The sequence below is a fragment of the Oncorhynchus masou genome, chromosome 31 (assembly GCF_036934945.1).
Source record: "Oncorhynchus masou masou isolate Uvic2021 chromosome 31, UVic_Omas_1.1, whole genome shotgun sequence".
NCBI classification, from domain to species: Eukaryota; Metazoa; Chordata; class Actinopteri; order Salmoniformes; family Salmonidae; genus Oncorhynchus; species Oncorhynchus masou.
This window is the reverse complement of record NC_088242.1, coordinates 27,811,923-27,830,120: the sequence shown is the minus strand read 5'-3', so window position 1 is coordinate 27,830,120 and position 18,198 is coordinate 27,811,923. Positions and strand designations below refer to the sequence as shown.

Genomic DNA, 18,198 nt, shown 5'->3' with positions numbered 1-18,198 from the left:
TTAGATAAATAACAAGCACTATTAGTCCCTCTTCTCTCACCAAAATAAATCACAGTAGGCCTAGTCGATGCATTAAAACGGATTCAAGTAATGCAAAAAGTATGTCAATTTGTTCTGTATTCAAATGGATAATTTACACTAAGGTCATAATTGCACATTGACAGTAATTGTTATCCAAATGAATAAACGAATTCGTCCCCTAATAATTTTATATAAAATTGACTATTCAAATATCGCAGAAGTATTGGCATTAACGGTTAGAGGGGATGACAGTAGTTTCATGTAGATTTAGGCTGCCTGTCATCAAAACTAATCAAAAGCAGTCACACGCAAGGAACAAATAGTCTACAAAACGTATCAACAAAATGTATTTTATTTAGAAAATACATTTTTCACAGAGTGGATTTTTGTTAAGATTATTGAAATAGGCCTACAGTTTTAATCTCTCCAAGTAACTCGTGCGTCTTTTTTCCTCCAGTGCGCAAATCTGTATCCCGGTGCATACAAGGCGCATACTGGGTTAAATGGGGATACCAGCTCAATCCTTCTAACAGACAGGTGCCCCGCCAGTCCCAGCCCAGTTTTACCACTCTTTCAACATCTCACAAGCAATTCATAACTGTCACTTGCGAGCAAGGGCGAGTTATGTGGTCAGGAGATCGCCTGGGAAGCAGCCGATTGGATATTTAGGAGCAAAGTTCTGAAGTATAAATAGAGCATCTTCATCTCTCAAGACTTCAGATACCTGATCGAACAGGAACTCGACAGATTAATTTCACTCAATTTAACTTGTAGGTTACTGGAGACTTGTTTTAAATCTTTTGAACTTTGAATTTCAAACCTCAATAATCGGCGGAGACATTGAAAAATCTATATTTTTGCATCAATAAATAGGCTACAACATTTTTCTCTCTAAATTTTCTTTGAAACTGGTACACGCTGGCGATGTGGTGGATGCTGTTTCCCCGGTGGATCTGGTTCTTGTTGGGGCAGTGCCTGGTTCTGTGGTTGGACCAGCGGGTCAGGGCCATGTCTGTAGCCGGAGTAGCCTATTCCCATGCCGGCATCTGCCCCAACGAGATGAACCCCAACCTTTGGGTAGACGCCATGAGTACCTGCATGCGGGAGTGCGAATCTGACCAGGTGAGTGTTCACTGTCATCACGTCCTAAATAACACTGTTTTTAATTCCAGCTGTTAACTTATAGGTTTTAAAATAATTATTTCATGATGGAATATGAGTAATTTGTAATTCTATATTATGTATAATTCAAAAAGTGCATTGCAATTTGTCACTCAACATCTGCTTTTGTATTAAATGAGAATAAACATTAAATTATTATTATTAATCTAATCATTTTAATACATCTTTTTTTACAATTGCTTCTCTAACATGTAAAATTCTACAGTAACCAATCCTTTTAATCCCTCCCCTCTCCCTACAGGAGTGTGAGAAGTTTGAGAAGTGTTGTCCCAACGTATGTGGAAACCAGAGCTGCGTGGCGGCACGTTACATGGACGTTAATGGGAAAAAGGGTCCAGTGGGCATGCCCAAAGAAGCTACCTGTGCCAGCTTCATGTGCACCCAGCAGGGCTCTCAGTGTGACATCTGGGAAGGCCAGCCTGTGTGTAAGTGCAGGGACCGCTGTGAGAGAGAACCTCACTTCACCTGCGCTTCCGACGGCATGACCTACTACAACAAGTGCTACATGGATGCTGAGGCCTGCTCCAAGGGCATCGCCCTCTCTGTGGTCACCTGTCGCTTCCACCTCACCTGGCCCAACACCAGCCCCCCGTTGCCCCTGGAGACCACCCTCCGACCAACCACAGCCCCCCTCCAGGAGACGCCCCCACTCCTGACGGAACCCCAGCCGCCAGTCATGGCCAGCAGCTCATCACAACAGTTGGTTACCGTGGGAGACACGGCCAGCTTCCTGTGTGACGTCACGGGGCACCCGCGGCCCGATATTAGCTGGCAAAAGCACCAGGGGGAGGGAGATGGAAGGGAGAGGGTTGTGATGAGACCCAATCATGTGAGGGGGAATGTGGTGGTCACCAACATTGGCCAGCTGGTGATCTACAATGCCCAGCCTCAGGACTCTGGTGTCTACACCTGTACTGCAAACAACCCCTCTGGCTCGGCCCATGCCCACCATGCCCTCACCGTGGTGCCCAGGGATCCCCTGAGGAGAGAAGAGCCCAGGAACATGACCCGCTGCCCAGCCGAGGAGTGCCAGAGGCCCCCTGACACGGTGGAGGAGTGTGGTGGAAAGGAGAGGGTGAGCTGGTACTATGAGCCCAAAAGGAACAGTTGCTTCTCCTTCACCCATGGCAGCTGTAACAGCAACAGGAAACCATTTGAGACGTATGATTTGTGTATGTTGTGCTGTGGTCCGGAGGTGTCTTCCCCCTGTGGCCTTCCCAGCCTGCAGGGTCCCTGTAAGGCCTACGAGCCCCGCTGGGCCTACAGCAGCAGCCAGAGGCAGTGCCAGTCCTTCATCTACGGAGGCTGCAGTGGCAACGACAACAACTTTGAGTCCAGAGAGGCCTGTGAGGAGATGTGCCCCTTCCCTAAGAACCACCACTGTAAAACCTGTAAACCCAGAGGCAAGATGGTGACCAGCTTCTGTAAGAGTGACTTTGTGATCCTGGGGAGGTTGTCTGGACTGATGGAGGAGAGGGACTCGGGCCAAGCCCTAGTCACAGTGGAGGAGATCCTGAAGGATGAGAAGATGGGCCTCCGGTTCTTTGGCAAGGAGCCTCTGGAGGTGACCTTCACCAACATGGACTGGAACTGCCAATGTCCCAACATCAGCGAAGGTCAGGTCATCGTCATGGGAGATGTGAGGGACGGCATGGCCGTGCTGCAGGCGGACAGCTATGTGGGAGCGTCGAACACACGCCGGGTACGGAAGCTCAGAGAGGTCATCACTAAGAACACCTGTGACATTCTCAAAGAGTTCCCCGTCATTCAGTAAACGAGGGGGAGAGGGATATGGGCGCTTTGAGGACAATTGCACACACACACATACACACACACACACACACACTTATTTTTAATTTAAATCTTTTATCCTTTTTCCTACCCACAAGATTGCATTCAACGCAACGTCAAAGTTCAAAGCAGAAAGTAAATAAAACCGAAAAAATGTAACACAGCTCTGTACATAATGTATCTTGCTCTGAGAGTTTCACTTGAACAAAACATTCTTAATGCGCCCTGCTAACCTGTCTGTTTATCCCAATGCTCTCTGTTGTGGTCTGACTGTTGGCTTCTAATTGAAAAACCATGTATCAGAACAGAGGAGACATTCATCAAACCCTCTAGTTGTCTCATTCCCTATAGACTCTGGCCTTTTCCTCCTCCGCCTCTCCTGGTGCATCTGGAAATCGACCAAGCAGACTTTTGCTCGTTGGAAGCACCGCACAGAAACTAAATGTTCTGATGTTTGTGTATATACTTTACTTTAAGATTGTTTTTTGATGTTTGTTTTTTCGTGTTATTGATCTGTCACTGTGGATGATGAAGCTGTTCCCTTACCTCTCTGGTAGAACCGGTGACAGAGTGTCTGTGTAATATACTGTGTGATTAAGTTTTGTCAGTACACCTGATTTAAGTTGTAATATATTCACTCAGTGGTTGATTGCTACATTTTCCAAGAATCAGAATGATCTATCAACAATAAGGCACGTTAATGCTTCCCTTTGATATATTGCTATTTATTGTACCGTAATCTTTCTGCTCTGCTGTTGACTCACTTTCATACCTATTCCCAAAGCACATTCTCTTAATTTGGTTCTCTCGTTGGAACGTATGTTCCTCGTTTGTCTTTTGTGTCATATTTTATGATGTCTTGTATAAGACCAAACAGGGATATCCATGTCCCTGCGTTGTCATGTAAAATATATAATAAAATATTTGATTCTGTCTCTACTTTGATATTTTACTGTTTCATAAACTGGAAGAAATGATTGGAATATACTGCAGGAAGTAAAGGGGGAAATTACAGGAGAGAATGAGGAAGTACCGTCACACATTTCAGCTATAATTGTACTGAATAAAAATATAAAAACGCAACATGTTAAGTGTTGGTCCCATGTTTCATGAGCTGAAATAAAAGATCCCAGAAATGTTCCGTACGCACAAAAAGCTTATTTCTCTCAAATTGTGTGCACAAGTTTATTGACATTCCTGGTAGTGAGCATTTTTCCTTTTGCCAAGATAATCCATCCACCTGACAGGTGTGGCATATCAAGAAGCTGATGAAACAGCATGATCACGACACAGGTGCACATTGTGCTGGGGACAAAGGGCCACTGTAAAATTTCTACATTGTAGAATAATAGTAAAGACATCAAAACTATGAACTAGCACATATGGAATCATGCAGTAACCAAAAAAAGTGTCAAACAAATAGAACTGACAATCCAATACTTTAAGACAGGACGGTCGGTCATTCTGGAAAACTTCAAGAGCTTTGAAAGTTTATTCAAGTGCAGTTGCAAAAAACACAAAATACTATGATGAAACTGGCTCTCAGGAGGACCGTCACAGGAAAGGAAGACCCAGAGTTACCTCTGCTGCAGAGGATAAGTTCGTTAGAGTTACCAGCCTCAGATATTGCAGCCAAGTCCATATGTCAAGAACAGCTCAAATAAGCTAAGAGAAATGACAGTCCAGTATTTTAAGACATGAAGGACATTCAATGCGGAACATTTCAAGAGCTTTGAAAGTTTCTTCAAGTGCAGTCACAAAAACCATCAAGCGCTATGATGAAACTGGCTCTCATGAGGGCCAACACAGGAAAGGAAGTCCCAGAGTATAAGTTAGAGTTACCAGCCTCAGAAATTGCAGCCCAAATAAATGCTTCACAGAGTTCAAGTAACAGACATATCTCAACATCAACTGTTCAGACGAGACTGTGTGAATCAGGCCTTCATGGTCAAATTGCTGCAAAGAAACCACTCCAAAAGGACACTAATAAGAAGACTTGCTTTGGCCAAGAAACACACGAGCAATGGACATTAGACCGGTGGAAATCTGTCCTTTTGTCTGATGAGTCCAAATTTGAGATTTTTGGTTCTCACCGCTGTGTCTTTGTGAGAGACGCAGAGTAGGTGAACGGATGATCTCCGCATGAAGTTTCCCACCGTGAAGCATGGAGGAGGTGGTGTGATGGCTTTGCTGGTAACACTGTCTGTGATATATTTAGAATTCAAGGCACACTTAACCAGCATGGCTACCACAGCATTCTGCAGCGATACACCATCCCATCTGGTTTGCGCTTAGTGCGACTATAATTTGTTTTTCAACCGTAGAATGACCCAAAACACACCTCCAGGCTGTGTAAGGGCTATTTGACCAAGGAGAATGATGGAGTGCTGCATCATATGACCTGGCCTTCACAATCACCCGACCTCAACCCAATTGAGATGGTTTGGGATGGGTTGGACCGCAGAGTGGAGGAAAAGCAGCCAACAAGTGCTCAACATATGTGGGAACTCCTTCAAGATGGTTGGAAAAGCATTCCTCATAAATCTGGTTGAGAGAATGCCAAGAGTGTGCAAAGCTGTCATCAAGGCAAAGGGTGGCTACTTTGAAGAATCTAAAATATATTTTGATTTGTTTAACAATTTTTTGGTTAGTACATGTTGTTTCATTCAAGTGTTGGTTCATAGTTTTGATATGTTCACTATTACTCTACAATGTAGAAAACAGTAAAAATAAAGAAAAACCCTTGAATGAGTAGGTGTGTCCAAACTTTTGACTGGTACTCTATATATACACCGCCACATGCATACATTGTAAAGGTGAAACAAGGTAGCAGTCAGACAGCATTTCTCCAGTTGTTTTTTCTCCACCGCCATGAGCCACTCAGACTGTGAAGCAACAGAGACCATGCGTGCGTCTATACAGTAAAAGTGCTGTACCTGGGTGGTTTGTCTGACAGGAGTGATGAAAGAGAGAGGGGAATAGCGTGTCCCAATCCCACCCTGGTCGCTCCTCTCCTTCGCCCCTCTTTCCGCCCACTTTCCTCGACTCCCACCCTCCCCCTCAAACACACACACACAGCCCCCAGTGGCATAGTAAAAACTCCACTGTGTTTTGTTTAGTCTCTCCAATTCCTGTGTAATTGGGTAGAGCAGCTCAGCCGTAAACCTCAGGTCCACTCCCATTCAGGAGTTATGTCTTTCAAGGTCTGCCAGAAGCCTGTTCTGGGCCTGGGGTTCGACAAGGGTGTTCCTCCACTGCTCCCTTCCTCTGGTTCTCCCATCTCAGCTCTGAGCCCAGAGAGGGAGGGAAGCAGTAGATATCCCCAGGTATGGTGCTCCAGTACAGGCTGAATCACCTGGGACCTCAGGCCTACTGTGGAACTGCTTTTGTTGGTTTAGAGAAGGACAAGGAGATGGTGAGCTTTAGAGCTATCTATTAGGAAGATATATGCAGGATCTATTACCTGTTGCTTTATTTCATTCTAACCATTGACTTAATAAAACATTGGTCATTTTTGAGATGTACTGTGGTTCCTTCTATAATTATTCTGCACACTATTCACAGCCCACGCAAAGAGCTGAGATTGAGCCAGCAGTATGGCAGGACAAGCACATTACCTGATGTTCTGTGCCATAAAGGTCCAGACCTCTCTGCATGGCTGTAGTACACTTCCATAGACCCTGTCCATACACATTGGTGTTGGGAATTCAGATTTACGACAAGTTTGACAGAACTGGACAACCAATGTTTTGATGAGTGTGTGTGCTCAAAAACAGTTGTGCAATGGTTTTGGCAAAACTAAAATATTTTACAAAATGTCACAAAGAAACTAACTAGCTTATTGTTTTTTGTTGTTGTTGTGTGTGTGTGTGAGAGATATACAGTGAACTCCAAAAGTATTGGGACAGGGATTATTCATTTATTTTTTACTCTGTCCTGCATTTTTTTTTGGGGGGGGGGGGTATGACATTCAGGACTATCCATAATCATGGTAACATCCACATTAATGTAGATGTGTTTAGAAAACTATTATGTCCTTATTTACATAAAAGTGACTCAAAGGACACACATTATTTACCATTCATTTCTATTGGGCACAAAATAATCTGAAACACAACCAAAACAAACAACAAATGCAACCAAAAAGTTTGTAGAGTCACAAACTTGATGTAATCATTGAGTGTTAGGAATATGGGACCAAATGCTAAACTTTTGACTACTTTAATACGCAAGTGAATTTGTCCCAATACATTTGGTCCCCTAAAATAGGGGGGGACTGACTATGTACAAAAAGTGTTGTAATTTCTAAACGGTTCACTCGATATGGATGAAAATACCCTCAGTCTGCACTTTCTGTATCATTTCAAATTGAAACTGCTGGAGTACAGAGCCCAATACTTTTGGAACTCACCATAATTAACCATTGTTTCCACGACAGAGTCAGTACTCTGGCGTGACCTACAGCAGCTTTCTGTACAGTGCTCAGTTCCTTACTCAAGGGCACATCTACTGTACAGATTTTTACCTTGGGGATTTGAACCAGTGACCTTTTGGTTACTGGCCCAACACTCTAACCACTAGGCTAGTGTTACCCAACTCCGGTCCTTGAATACCCCCAACAACACACATTTTTGTTTTAGTGACAAAAAACACCTGATTCAAATGGTCAGGGCTTGATGATTAAATTACAATTAGAATCAGGTGTGCTTGTCAGGGGCCACAACTAAAATATGTACTGTTGAGGGTACTCGAGGACCGGAGTTGGGAAAGACTGCACTAGGCTACCTGTTGCCCTAACAAATCTCTCTGTGTGTATGTATGGACTTATTACAATGGATGTTGAGAATAGAGTGTCCTCTCCACCTTTGGGATATACACTGGGATATGCGTTGGTATTACAATGCATGTTGAGAATAGAGTGTCCTCTCCACCTTTGGTATATACGCTGGGATATGCGTTGGTATTACAATGCATGTTGAGAATAGAGTGTCCTCTCCACCTTTGGGATATACGCTGGGATATGCGTTGGTATTACAATGCATGTTGAGAATAGAGTGTCCTCTCCACCTTTGGGATATACGCTGGGATATGCGTTGGTATTACAATGCATGTTGAGAATAGAGTGTCCTCTCCACCTTTGGGATATACGCTGGGATATGCGTTGGTATTACAATGCATGTTGAGAATAGAGTGTCCTCTCCACCTTTGGGATATACGCTGGGATATGCGTTGGTATTACAATGCATGTTGAGAATAGAGTGTCCTCTCCACCTTTGGGATATACGCTGGGATATGCGTTGGTATTACAATGCATGTTGAGAATAGAGTGTCCTCTCCACCTTTGGCATATACACTGGGATATGCGTTGGTATTACAATGGATGTACATCCGAATTTCACAACCAATCTGTGTGGGGCCATAAAAGGATGCTACAGTAGCACTGATAACTCAGTTTACAGAAGCACCTGGATCTAGATGACAATATAAATACCACTTACTTGATGATAATGTCCCCCCTCTAGCAAATATCTCTCAATTCCATCAGCAAAACCAGCAAAAGGATAGCCTATACATTAAGGAATGTCTTGGCAGACAATTCCATGTTCCCCAAGGGATAAGTGTACAAAATGTACATATAATAATAGTCTGACAGCTTATGTTTGAAAGATATACTGTCTCTTTACCTCAGTAATTCATATGCAAACATCAGAGTATACAGTACCAGTCAAAATGTTGAGCACACCTACTCATTCAAGGGCTTGTCTTTATTTAGACTATTTCTACATTGTAGAATAATAATGAAGACATCAAAAATATGAAATAACACATGGAATCATCTAGTAACCAAAAAGTGTTAAAACAAATGTTAAATTGTTCAAAGTAGCCAACTTTTGCCTTGATGGCAGCTTTGCACACTCTTGGCATTCTCTTAACCAGCTTCACCTGGAATGCTTTTCCAACTGTCTTGAAGGGGTTCCCACATATGCTGAGTACTTGTTGGCTGCTTTTCCGTCACTCTGCAGTCCAACTCACCCCAAAATGTTCTCAAATCAGGTTGAGGTCGGATGATTGGGGAGGCCAGGTCATTTGATGCAGCACTCCATCACTCTCCTTCTTGGTAAAATAGCCCTCCATAGCCTGGAGGTGTGTTGGGTCATTGTCCTGTTGAAAAACAAAAGATAGTGGGACTAAGGACAAACCAGATGGGATGGCGTATGCACAGACAGTGTCAGCAGCAAGGCACCATCACACCTCCTCCATGCTTCACGGTGTCAACTACACATGCGGAGATCATCCGTTCACCTACTTTGTGTCTCACAAAGACACAGAGGTTGGAACCAACGGTCTCAAATTTGGACTCATCAGACCAAAGGACAGATTTCCACCGGTCTAATGTCCATTGCTCATGTTTCTTGGCTCAGCAAGTCTCTTGTTCTTATTGGGGTTCTTTAGGATTGGTTTCTTTGCAGCAATTGAACCATGAATGTTTGATTCACGCAGTCTCCTCTGAACAGTTGATGTTGAGATGTGTCTATTACTTGAACTCTGTGAAGCACTTATTTTGGCTGCAATCTGAGGCTGGTAACTCTAATGAACTTATCCTCTGCAGCAGAGGTAATTCTGGGTCTTCCTTTCCTGTGGCGTCCTCATGAGAGACAGTTTCATTATAGCGCTTGTTGATTTTTGCGACTTTACTTGAAGAAACTATGTTCTTGAAATTTTTCAGATTGACTGATCTTCATGTCTTAAAGTAATGATGTACTGTCGTTTCTCTTCGCTTATTTGAGCTGTCCTTGCCATTTTATGGACTTAGTATTTGTAGAAAATAGTGAAATTAAAGAAAAACCCTTGAATGTGTAGGTGTGTCCAAACTTTTGACTGGTACACTACAAAGGCAAAGTTTGGTACGTTGTTTTATGTTTCAAATGGTACAATTTAATCATAGCATGCATGAAAAATAAAAACATTGTGGAAGACCATAAGAACACCTTCCTTCCATTCCCTTCCAATTCCAACCCAACACCCACTCTCCAGCTTCCACCCGCCAGGAAGATAGTGAGATCCCTCCTGGCTGTCCACCCACCACTCACCCTCCCTCACCTCTACCCACCACCCATCCTCCCTCACCTCTACCCGCCACCCATCCTCCCTCACCTCTACCCGCCACCCATACTTCTCCCGTCCTACCCGCCAGCCATCCTTACTCCGCCCTACCCGCCAGCCATCCTTCCTCTGCCATACCCGCCAGCCATCCTTCCTCCGCCCTACCCACCAGCCATCCTTCCTCCGCCCTACCCGCCAGCCATCCTTCCTCCTCCCTACCCGCCACCCATCCTTCCTCCGCCCTACACGCCACCCATCCTCCTTCACCTCTACCCACCACCCATCCTCACTCACCTCTACCCACCACCCATCCTCCCTCACCTCTACCCGCTACCCATCCTCCCTCACCTCTACCCGCCACCCATCCTCCCTCACCTCTACCCGCCACCCATCCTCCCTCACCTCTACCCACCACCCATCCTTCCTCTGTCCTGCCTGCCACCCATCCTCCCTCACCTCTACCCACCACCCATCCTCACTCACCTCTACCCACCACCCATCCTCCCTCACCTCTACCCACCACCCATCCTTCCTCTCTGTCCTCCTCCCACCCATCCCATCCCCCTCACCTCTACCCACCACCCATCCTCCCTCACCTCTACCCACCACCCATCCTCCCTCACCTCTACCCACCCACCCATCCTTCCTCTGTCCTGCCCGCCACCCATCCTCCCTCACCTCTACCCGCCACCCATACTTCTCCCGTCCTACCCGCCAGCCATCCTTCCTCCGCCCTACCCGCCAGCCATCCTTCCTCCGCCCTACCCACCACCCATCCTCCCTCACCTCTACCCACCACCCATCCTCCCTCACCTCTACCCACCCACCCATCCTTCCTCTGTCCTGCCCGCCACCCATCCTCCCTCACCTCTACCCACCACCCATCCTCCCTCACCTCTACCCACCACCCATCTTCCCTCACCTCTACCCACCACCCATCATCCCTCACCTCTACCCACCACCCATCCTTCCTCTGTCCTGCCCGCCACCCATCCTCCCCTCACCTCTCCCTCCCCCTACACGCCACCCATCCTCCCTCACCTCTACCCACCACCCATCCTCCCTCACCTCTACCCGCCACCCATCCTTCCTCTGTCCTGCCCGCCACCCATCCTCCCTCACCTCTACCCGCCACCCATCCTCCCTCACCTCTACCCGCCACCCATCCTCTCTCACCTCTACCTGCCACCCATCCTCCCTCACCTCTACCCGCCACCCATCCTTCCTCACCTCTACCCACCCACCCATCCTTCCTCTGTCCTGCCCGCCACCCATCCTTCCTCCTCCCTACCCGCCACCCATCCTCTCTCACCTCTACCTGCCACCCATCCTCCCTCACCTCTACCCACCCACCCATCCTTCCTCTGTCCTACCCGCCACCCATACTTCCTCCGTCCTACCCGCCAGCCATCCTTCCTCCTCCCTACCCGCCCGCCCGCCCGCCCGCCAGCCATCCTTCCTCCTCCCTACCTGCCCGCCACCCATCCTTCCTCACCTCCGCCCCCATCCTCCCTCACACCCACCACCCATCCTCCCTCACCTCTACCCGCCACCCATCCTCCCTCACCTCTACCTGCCACCCATCCTCCCTCACCTCTACCCGCCACCCATCCTCCCTCACCTCTACACGCCACCCATCCTCCCTCACCTCTACCCGCCACCCATCCTCCCTCACCTCTACACACCACCCATCCTCCCTCACCTCTACACGCCACCCATCCTCCCTCACCTCTACCCGCCACCCATCCTCCCTCAACTCTACCCGCCACCCATCCTCCCTCACCTCTACACGCCACCCATCCTCCCTCACCTCTACACACCACCCATCCTCCCTCACCTCTACCCACCACCCACCCATCCTCCCTCACCTCTACCCACCACCCATCCTTCCTCACCTCTACCCACCCACCCATCCTTCCTCTGTCCTGCCCGCCACCCATCCTCCCGCCCCTCTACACGCCACCCATCCTCCCTCACCTCTACCCGCCACCCATCCTCTCTCACCTCTACCCGCCACCCATCCTCCCTCACCTCTACCCGCCACCCATCCTTCAGCACCTCTACCCACCCACCCATCCTTCCTCTGTCCTGCCCGCCACCCATCCTTCCTCCTCCCTACCCGCCACCCATCCTCTCTCACCTCTACCCGCCACCCATCCTCCCTCACCTCTACCCACCCCCCCATCCTTCCTCTGTCCTGCCCGCCACCCATCCTTCCTCCTCCCTACCCGCCACCCATCCTCCCTCACCTCTACCCGCCACCCATCCTCCCTCACCTCTACCCCCACCCATCCTTCCTCACCTCTACCCACCCACCCATCCTTCCTCTGTCCTGCCCGCCACCCATCCTCCCTCCCCCCGTCTACCGCCACCCATCCTCCCTCACCTCTACCCGCCCCAACCATCCTCCCCACCCATCACCTCTACCCACCACCCATCCTTCCTCTGTCCTGCCCGCCACCCATCCTCCCTCACCTCTACCCGCCACCCATCCTCCCTCACCTCTACCCGCCACCCATCCTCCCTCACCTCTACCCGCCACCCATCCTCCCTCACCTCTACCCACCACCCATACTCCCTCACCTCTACCCACCACCCATCCTCCCTCACCTTTACCCACCACCCATCCTTCCTCTGTCCTGCCCAACACCCATCCTCCCTCACCTCTACCCGCCACCTATCCTCCCTCACCTCTACCCACCACCCATCCTCCCTCACCTCTACCCACCACCCATCCTCCCTCACCTCTACCCACCCACCCATCCTTCCTCTGTCCTGCCCGCCACCCATCCTCCCTCACCTCTACACGCCACCCATCCTCCCTCACCTCTACCCACCACCCATCCTCCCTCACCTCTATCCGCCACCCATCCTTCCTCTGTCCTGCCCGCCACCCATCCTCCCTCACCTCTACCCGCCACCCATCCTCCCTCACCTCTACCCGCAACCCATCCTTCCTCACCTCTACCCACCCACCCATCCTTCCTCTGTCCTGCCCGCCACCCATCCTCCCTCCCCTCTACACGCCACCCATCCTCCCTCACCTCTACCCGCCACCCATCCTCTCTCACCTCTACCCGCCACCCATCCTCCCTCACCTCTACCCGCCACCCATCCTTCATCACCTCCTCTACCCACCCACCCATCCTTCCTCTGCCCTGCCCGCCACCCATCCTCCCTCACCTCTACCCACCCACCCATCCTTCCTCTGTCCTGCCCGCCACCCATCCTTCCTCCTCCCCTACCCGCCACCCATCCTCCCTCCGCCCCTACACGCCACCCATCCTCCCTCACCTCTACCCACCACCCATCCTCACTCACCTCTACCCACCACCAATCCTCCCTCACCTCTACCCGCTACCCATCCTCCCTCACCTCTACCCGCCACCCATCCTTCCTCTTCCCTACCCGCCAGCCATCCTCCCTCACCTCTACCCGCCACCCATCCTCCCTCACTTCCCCCCCCATCCGTCCTACCCGCCAGCCATCCTTCCTCCGCCCTACCCGCCCCGCACCTCTACCCGCCAGCCATCCTTCCTTCCTCCTCCCTACCCCCGCCACCACCCATCCTTCCTCCGCCCTACACGCCACCCATCCTCCCTCACCTCTACCCGCCACCCATCCTCCCTCACCTCTACCCGCCACCCATCCTCCCTCACCTCTCCACGCCCCACCCATCCTCCCTCACCTCTACCCGCCACCCATCCTCCCTCACCTCTGCCCGCCACCCATCCTCCCTCACCTCTACCCGCCACCCATCCTCCCTCACCTCTACACGCCACCCATCCTCCCTCCCTCACCTCTACACACCACCCATCCTCCCTCACCTCTACCCGCCACCCATCCTCCCTCACCTCTACCCACCACCCATCCTCCCTCACCTCTATCCGCCACCCATCCTTCCTCTGTCCTGCCCGCCACCCATCCTCCCTCACCTCTACCCGCCACCCATCCTCCCTCACCTCTACCCGCAACCCATCCTTCCTCACCTCTACCCACCCACCCATCCTTCCTCTGTCCTGCCCGCCACCCATCCTCCCTCCCCTCTACACGCCACCCATCCTCCCTCACCTCTACCCGCCACCCATCCTCTCTCACCTCTACCCGCCACCCATCCTCCCTCACCTCTACCCGCCACCCATCCTTCATCACCTCTACCCACCCACCCATCCTTCCTCTGCCCTGCCCGCCACCCATCCTCCCTCACCTCTACCCACCCACCCATCCTTCCTCTGTCCTGCCCGCCACCCATCCTTCCTCCTCCCTACCCGCCACCCATCCTCCCTCCGCCCTACACGCCACCCATCCTCCCTCACCTCTACCCACCACCCATCCTCACTCACCTCTACCCACCACCAATCCTCCCTCACCTCTACCCGCTACCCATCCTCCCTCACCTCTACCCGCCACCCATCCTTCCTCTTCCCTACCCGCCAGCCATCCTCCCTCACCTCTACCCGCCACCCATACTTCCTCCGTCCTACCCGCCAGCCATCCTTCCTCCGCCCTACCCGCCCGCCCGCCAGCCATCCTTCCTCCTCCCTACCCGCCACCCATCCTTCCTCCGCCCTACACGCCACCCATCCTCCCTCACCTCTACCCGCCACCCATCCTCCCTCACCTCTACCCGCCACCCATCCTCCCTCACCTCTACACGCCACCCATCCTCCCTCACCTCTACCCGCCACCCATCCTCCCTCACCTCTGCCCGCCACCCATCCTCCCTCACCTCTACCCGCCACCCATCCTCCCTCACCTCTACACGCCACCCATCCTCCCTCCCTCACCTCTACACACCACCCATCCTCCCTCACCTCTACCCGCCACCCATCCTCCCTCACCTCTACCCGCCACCCATCCTCCCTCACCTCTACCCACCACCCATCCTTCCTCTGTCCTGCCCGCCACCCATCCTCCCTCACCTCTACCCACCACCCATCCTCCCTCACCTCTACCCACCACCCATCCTTCCTCACCTCTACCCACCCACCCATCCTTCCTCTGTCCTGCCCGCCACCCATCCTCCCTCCCCTCTACACGCCACCCATCCTCCCTCACCTCTACCCGCCACCCATCCTCTCTCACCTCTACCCGCCACCCATCCTCCCTCACCTCTACCCGCCACCCATTCTTCCTCACCTCTACCCACCCACCCATCCTTCCTCTGTCCTGCCCGCCACTCATCCTTCCTCCTCCCTACCCGCCACCCATCCTCTCTCACCTCTACCTGCCACCCATCCTCCCTCACCTCTACCCACCCACCCATCCTTCCTCTGTCCTGCCCGCCACCCATCCTTCCTCCTCCCTACCCGCCACCCATCCTCCCTCCGCCCTACACGCCACCCATCCTCCCTCACCTCTACCCACCACCCATCCTCACTCACCTCTACCCGCTACCCATCCTCCCTCACCTCTACCCGCCACCCATCCTTCCTTTTCCCTACCCGCCAGCCATCCTCCCTCACCTCTACCCGCCACCCATACTTCCTCCGTCCTACCCGCCAGCCATCCTTCCTCCGCCCTACCCGCCAGCCAATCTTCCTCTGCCATACCCGCCAGCCATCCTTCCTCCGCCCTACCCGCCCGCCAGCCATCCTTCCTCCTCCCTACCCGCCACCCATCCTTCCTCCGCCCTACACGCCACCCATCCTCCCTCACCTCTACCCATCCTCCCTCACCTCTACCCGCCACCCATCCTCCCTCACCTCTACACGCCACCCATCCTCCCTCACCTCTACCCGCCACCCATCCTCCCTCACCTCTACACGCCACCCATCCTCCCTCACCTCTACACACCACCCATCCTCCCTCACCTCTACACGCCACCCATCCTCCCTCACCTCTACCCGCCACCCATCCTCCCTCACCTCTACCCGCCACCCATCCTACCTCACCTCTACCCGCCACCCATCCTCCCTCACCTCTACACGCCACCCATCCTCCCTCACCTCTACACACCACCCATCCTCCCTCACCTCTACCCGCCACCCATCCTCCCTCACCTCTACCCGCCACCCATCCTCCTTCACCTCTACCCACCACCCATCCTTCCTCTGTCCTGCCCGCCACCCATCAGCCCTCACCTCTACCCACCACCCGTCCTCCCTCACCTTTACCCACCACTCATCCTCCCTCACCTCTACCCACCCACCCATCCTTCCTCAGTCCTGCCCGCCACCCACCCATCCTCCCTCACCTCTACCCACCACCCATCCTTCCTCTGTCCTGCCCGCCACCCATCCTCCCTCACCTCTACCCGCCACCCATCCTCCCTCACCTCTACCCGCCACCCATCCTTCCTCACCTCTACCCACCCACCCATCCTTCCTCTGTCCCGCCACCCATCCTCCCTCCCCTCTACACGCCACCCATCCTCCCTCACCTCTACCCGCCACCCATCCTCCCTCACCTCTACCCACCACCCATTCTTCCTCTGTCCTGCCCGCCACCCATCCTCCCTCACCTCTACCCGCCACCCATCCTCCCTCACCTCTACCCGCCACCCATCCTCCCTCACCTCTACCCGCCACCCATCCTCCCTCACCTCTACCCACCACCCATCCTCCCTCACCTCTACCCACCACCCATCCTCCCTCACCTTTACCCACCACCCATCCTTCCTCTGTCCTGCCCACCACCCATCCTCCCTCACCTCTACCCGCCACCCATCCTCCCTCACCTCTACCCGCCACCCATCCTCCCTCACCTCTACCCGCCACCCATCCTCCCTCACCTCTACCCGCCACCCATCCTTCCTCACCTCTGTCCTTCCCGCCACCCATCCTCCCTCCCCTCTACACGCCAGCCATCCTCCCTCACCTCTACCCGCCACCCATCCTCCCTCACCTCTACACACCACCCATCCTCCCTCACCTCTACACACCACCCATCCTTCCTCTGTCCTTCCCGCCACCCATCCTCCCTCACCTCTACACACCACCCATCCTCCCTCACCTCTACACACCACCCATCCTTCCTCTGTCCTGCCCGCCACCCATCCTCCCTCACCTCTACACACCACCCATCCTCCCTCACCTCTACACACCACCCATCCTTCCTCTGTCCTTCCCGCCACCCATCCTCCCTCACCTCTACACACCACCCATCCTCCCTCACCTCTACACACCACCCATCCTTCCTCTGTCCTTCCCGCCACCCATCCTCCCTCACCTCTACACGCCACCCATCCTCCCTCACCTCTACCCGCCACCCATCCTCCCTCACCTCTACACACCACCCATCCTCCCTCACCTCTACACACCACCCATCCTTCCTCTGTCCTTCCCGCCACCCATCCTCCCTCACCTCTACACACCACCCATCCTCCCTCACCTCTACACACCACCCATCCTTCCTCTGTCCTTCCCGCCACCCATCCTCCCTCACCTCTACACACCACCCATCCTCCCTCACCTCTACACACCACCCATCCTTCCTCTGTCCTTCCCGCCACCCATCCTCCCTCACCTCTACACACCACCCATCCTCCCTCACCTCTACACACCACCCATCCTTCCTCTGTCCTTCCCGCCACCCATCCTCCCTCACCTCTACACACCACCCATCCTTCCTCTGTCCTTCCCGCCACCCATCCTCCCTCACCTCTACACACCACCCATCCACCCTCACCTCTACACACCACCCATCCTTCCTCTGTCCTTCCCGCCACCCATCCTCCCTCACCTCTACACACCACCCATCCTCCCTCACCTCTACACACCACCCATCCTTCCTCTGTCCTGCCCGCCACCCATCCTCCCTCACCTCTACACACCACCCATCCTCCCTCACCTCTACACACCACCCATCCTTCCTCTGTCCTTCCCGCCACCCATCCTCCCTCACCTCTACACACCACCCATCCTCCCTCACCTCTACACACCACCCATCCTTCCTCTGTCCTTCCCGCCACCCATCCTCCCTCACCTCTACACGCCACCCATCCTCCCTCACCTCTACCCGCCACCCATCCTCCCTCACCTCTACACACCACCCATCCTTCCTCTGTCCTTCCCGCCACCCATCCTCCCTCACCTCTACACACCACCCATCCTCCCTCACCTCTACACACCACCCATCCTTCCTCTGTCCTTCCCGCCA

General features: G+C 52.7%; 1 protein-coding gene across 1 annotated transcript; it reads left to right on the top strand.

Annotated features, from left to right (window-relative positions):
* The first annotated feature begins 553 nt into the window (after positions 1-553).
* LOC135523731 (WAP, Kazal, immunoglobulin, Kunitz and NTR domain-containing protein 2-like) lies at positions 554-4,121 on the top strand. The gene is made up of 2 exons (XM_064950581.1): positions 554-1,143; positions 1,445-4,121. The coding sequence occupies exons 1-2, from the start codon at positions 946-948 to the stop codon at positions 2,975-2,977; spliced, it is 1,731 nt and encodes a 576-aa protein (XP_064806653.1). The 5' UTR covers positions 554-945; the 3' UTR covers positions 2,978-4,121.
* The last annotated feature ends 14,077 nt before the right edge of the window (positions 4,122-18,198 follow it).

Bases quoted from the DNA above. Each gene is read 5' to 3' on its own strand.
- LOC135523731 (XM_064950581.1), top strand. From the start codon at position 946: ATGTGGTGGATGCTGTTTCCCCGGTGGATCTGGTTCTTGTTGGGGCAG. The intron at 1,144-1,444 runs GTGAGTGTTCAC...CTCTCCCTACAG, and splicing joins GGGAGTGCGAATCTGACCAG to GAGTGTGAGAAGTTTGAGAA.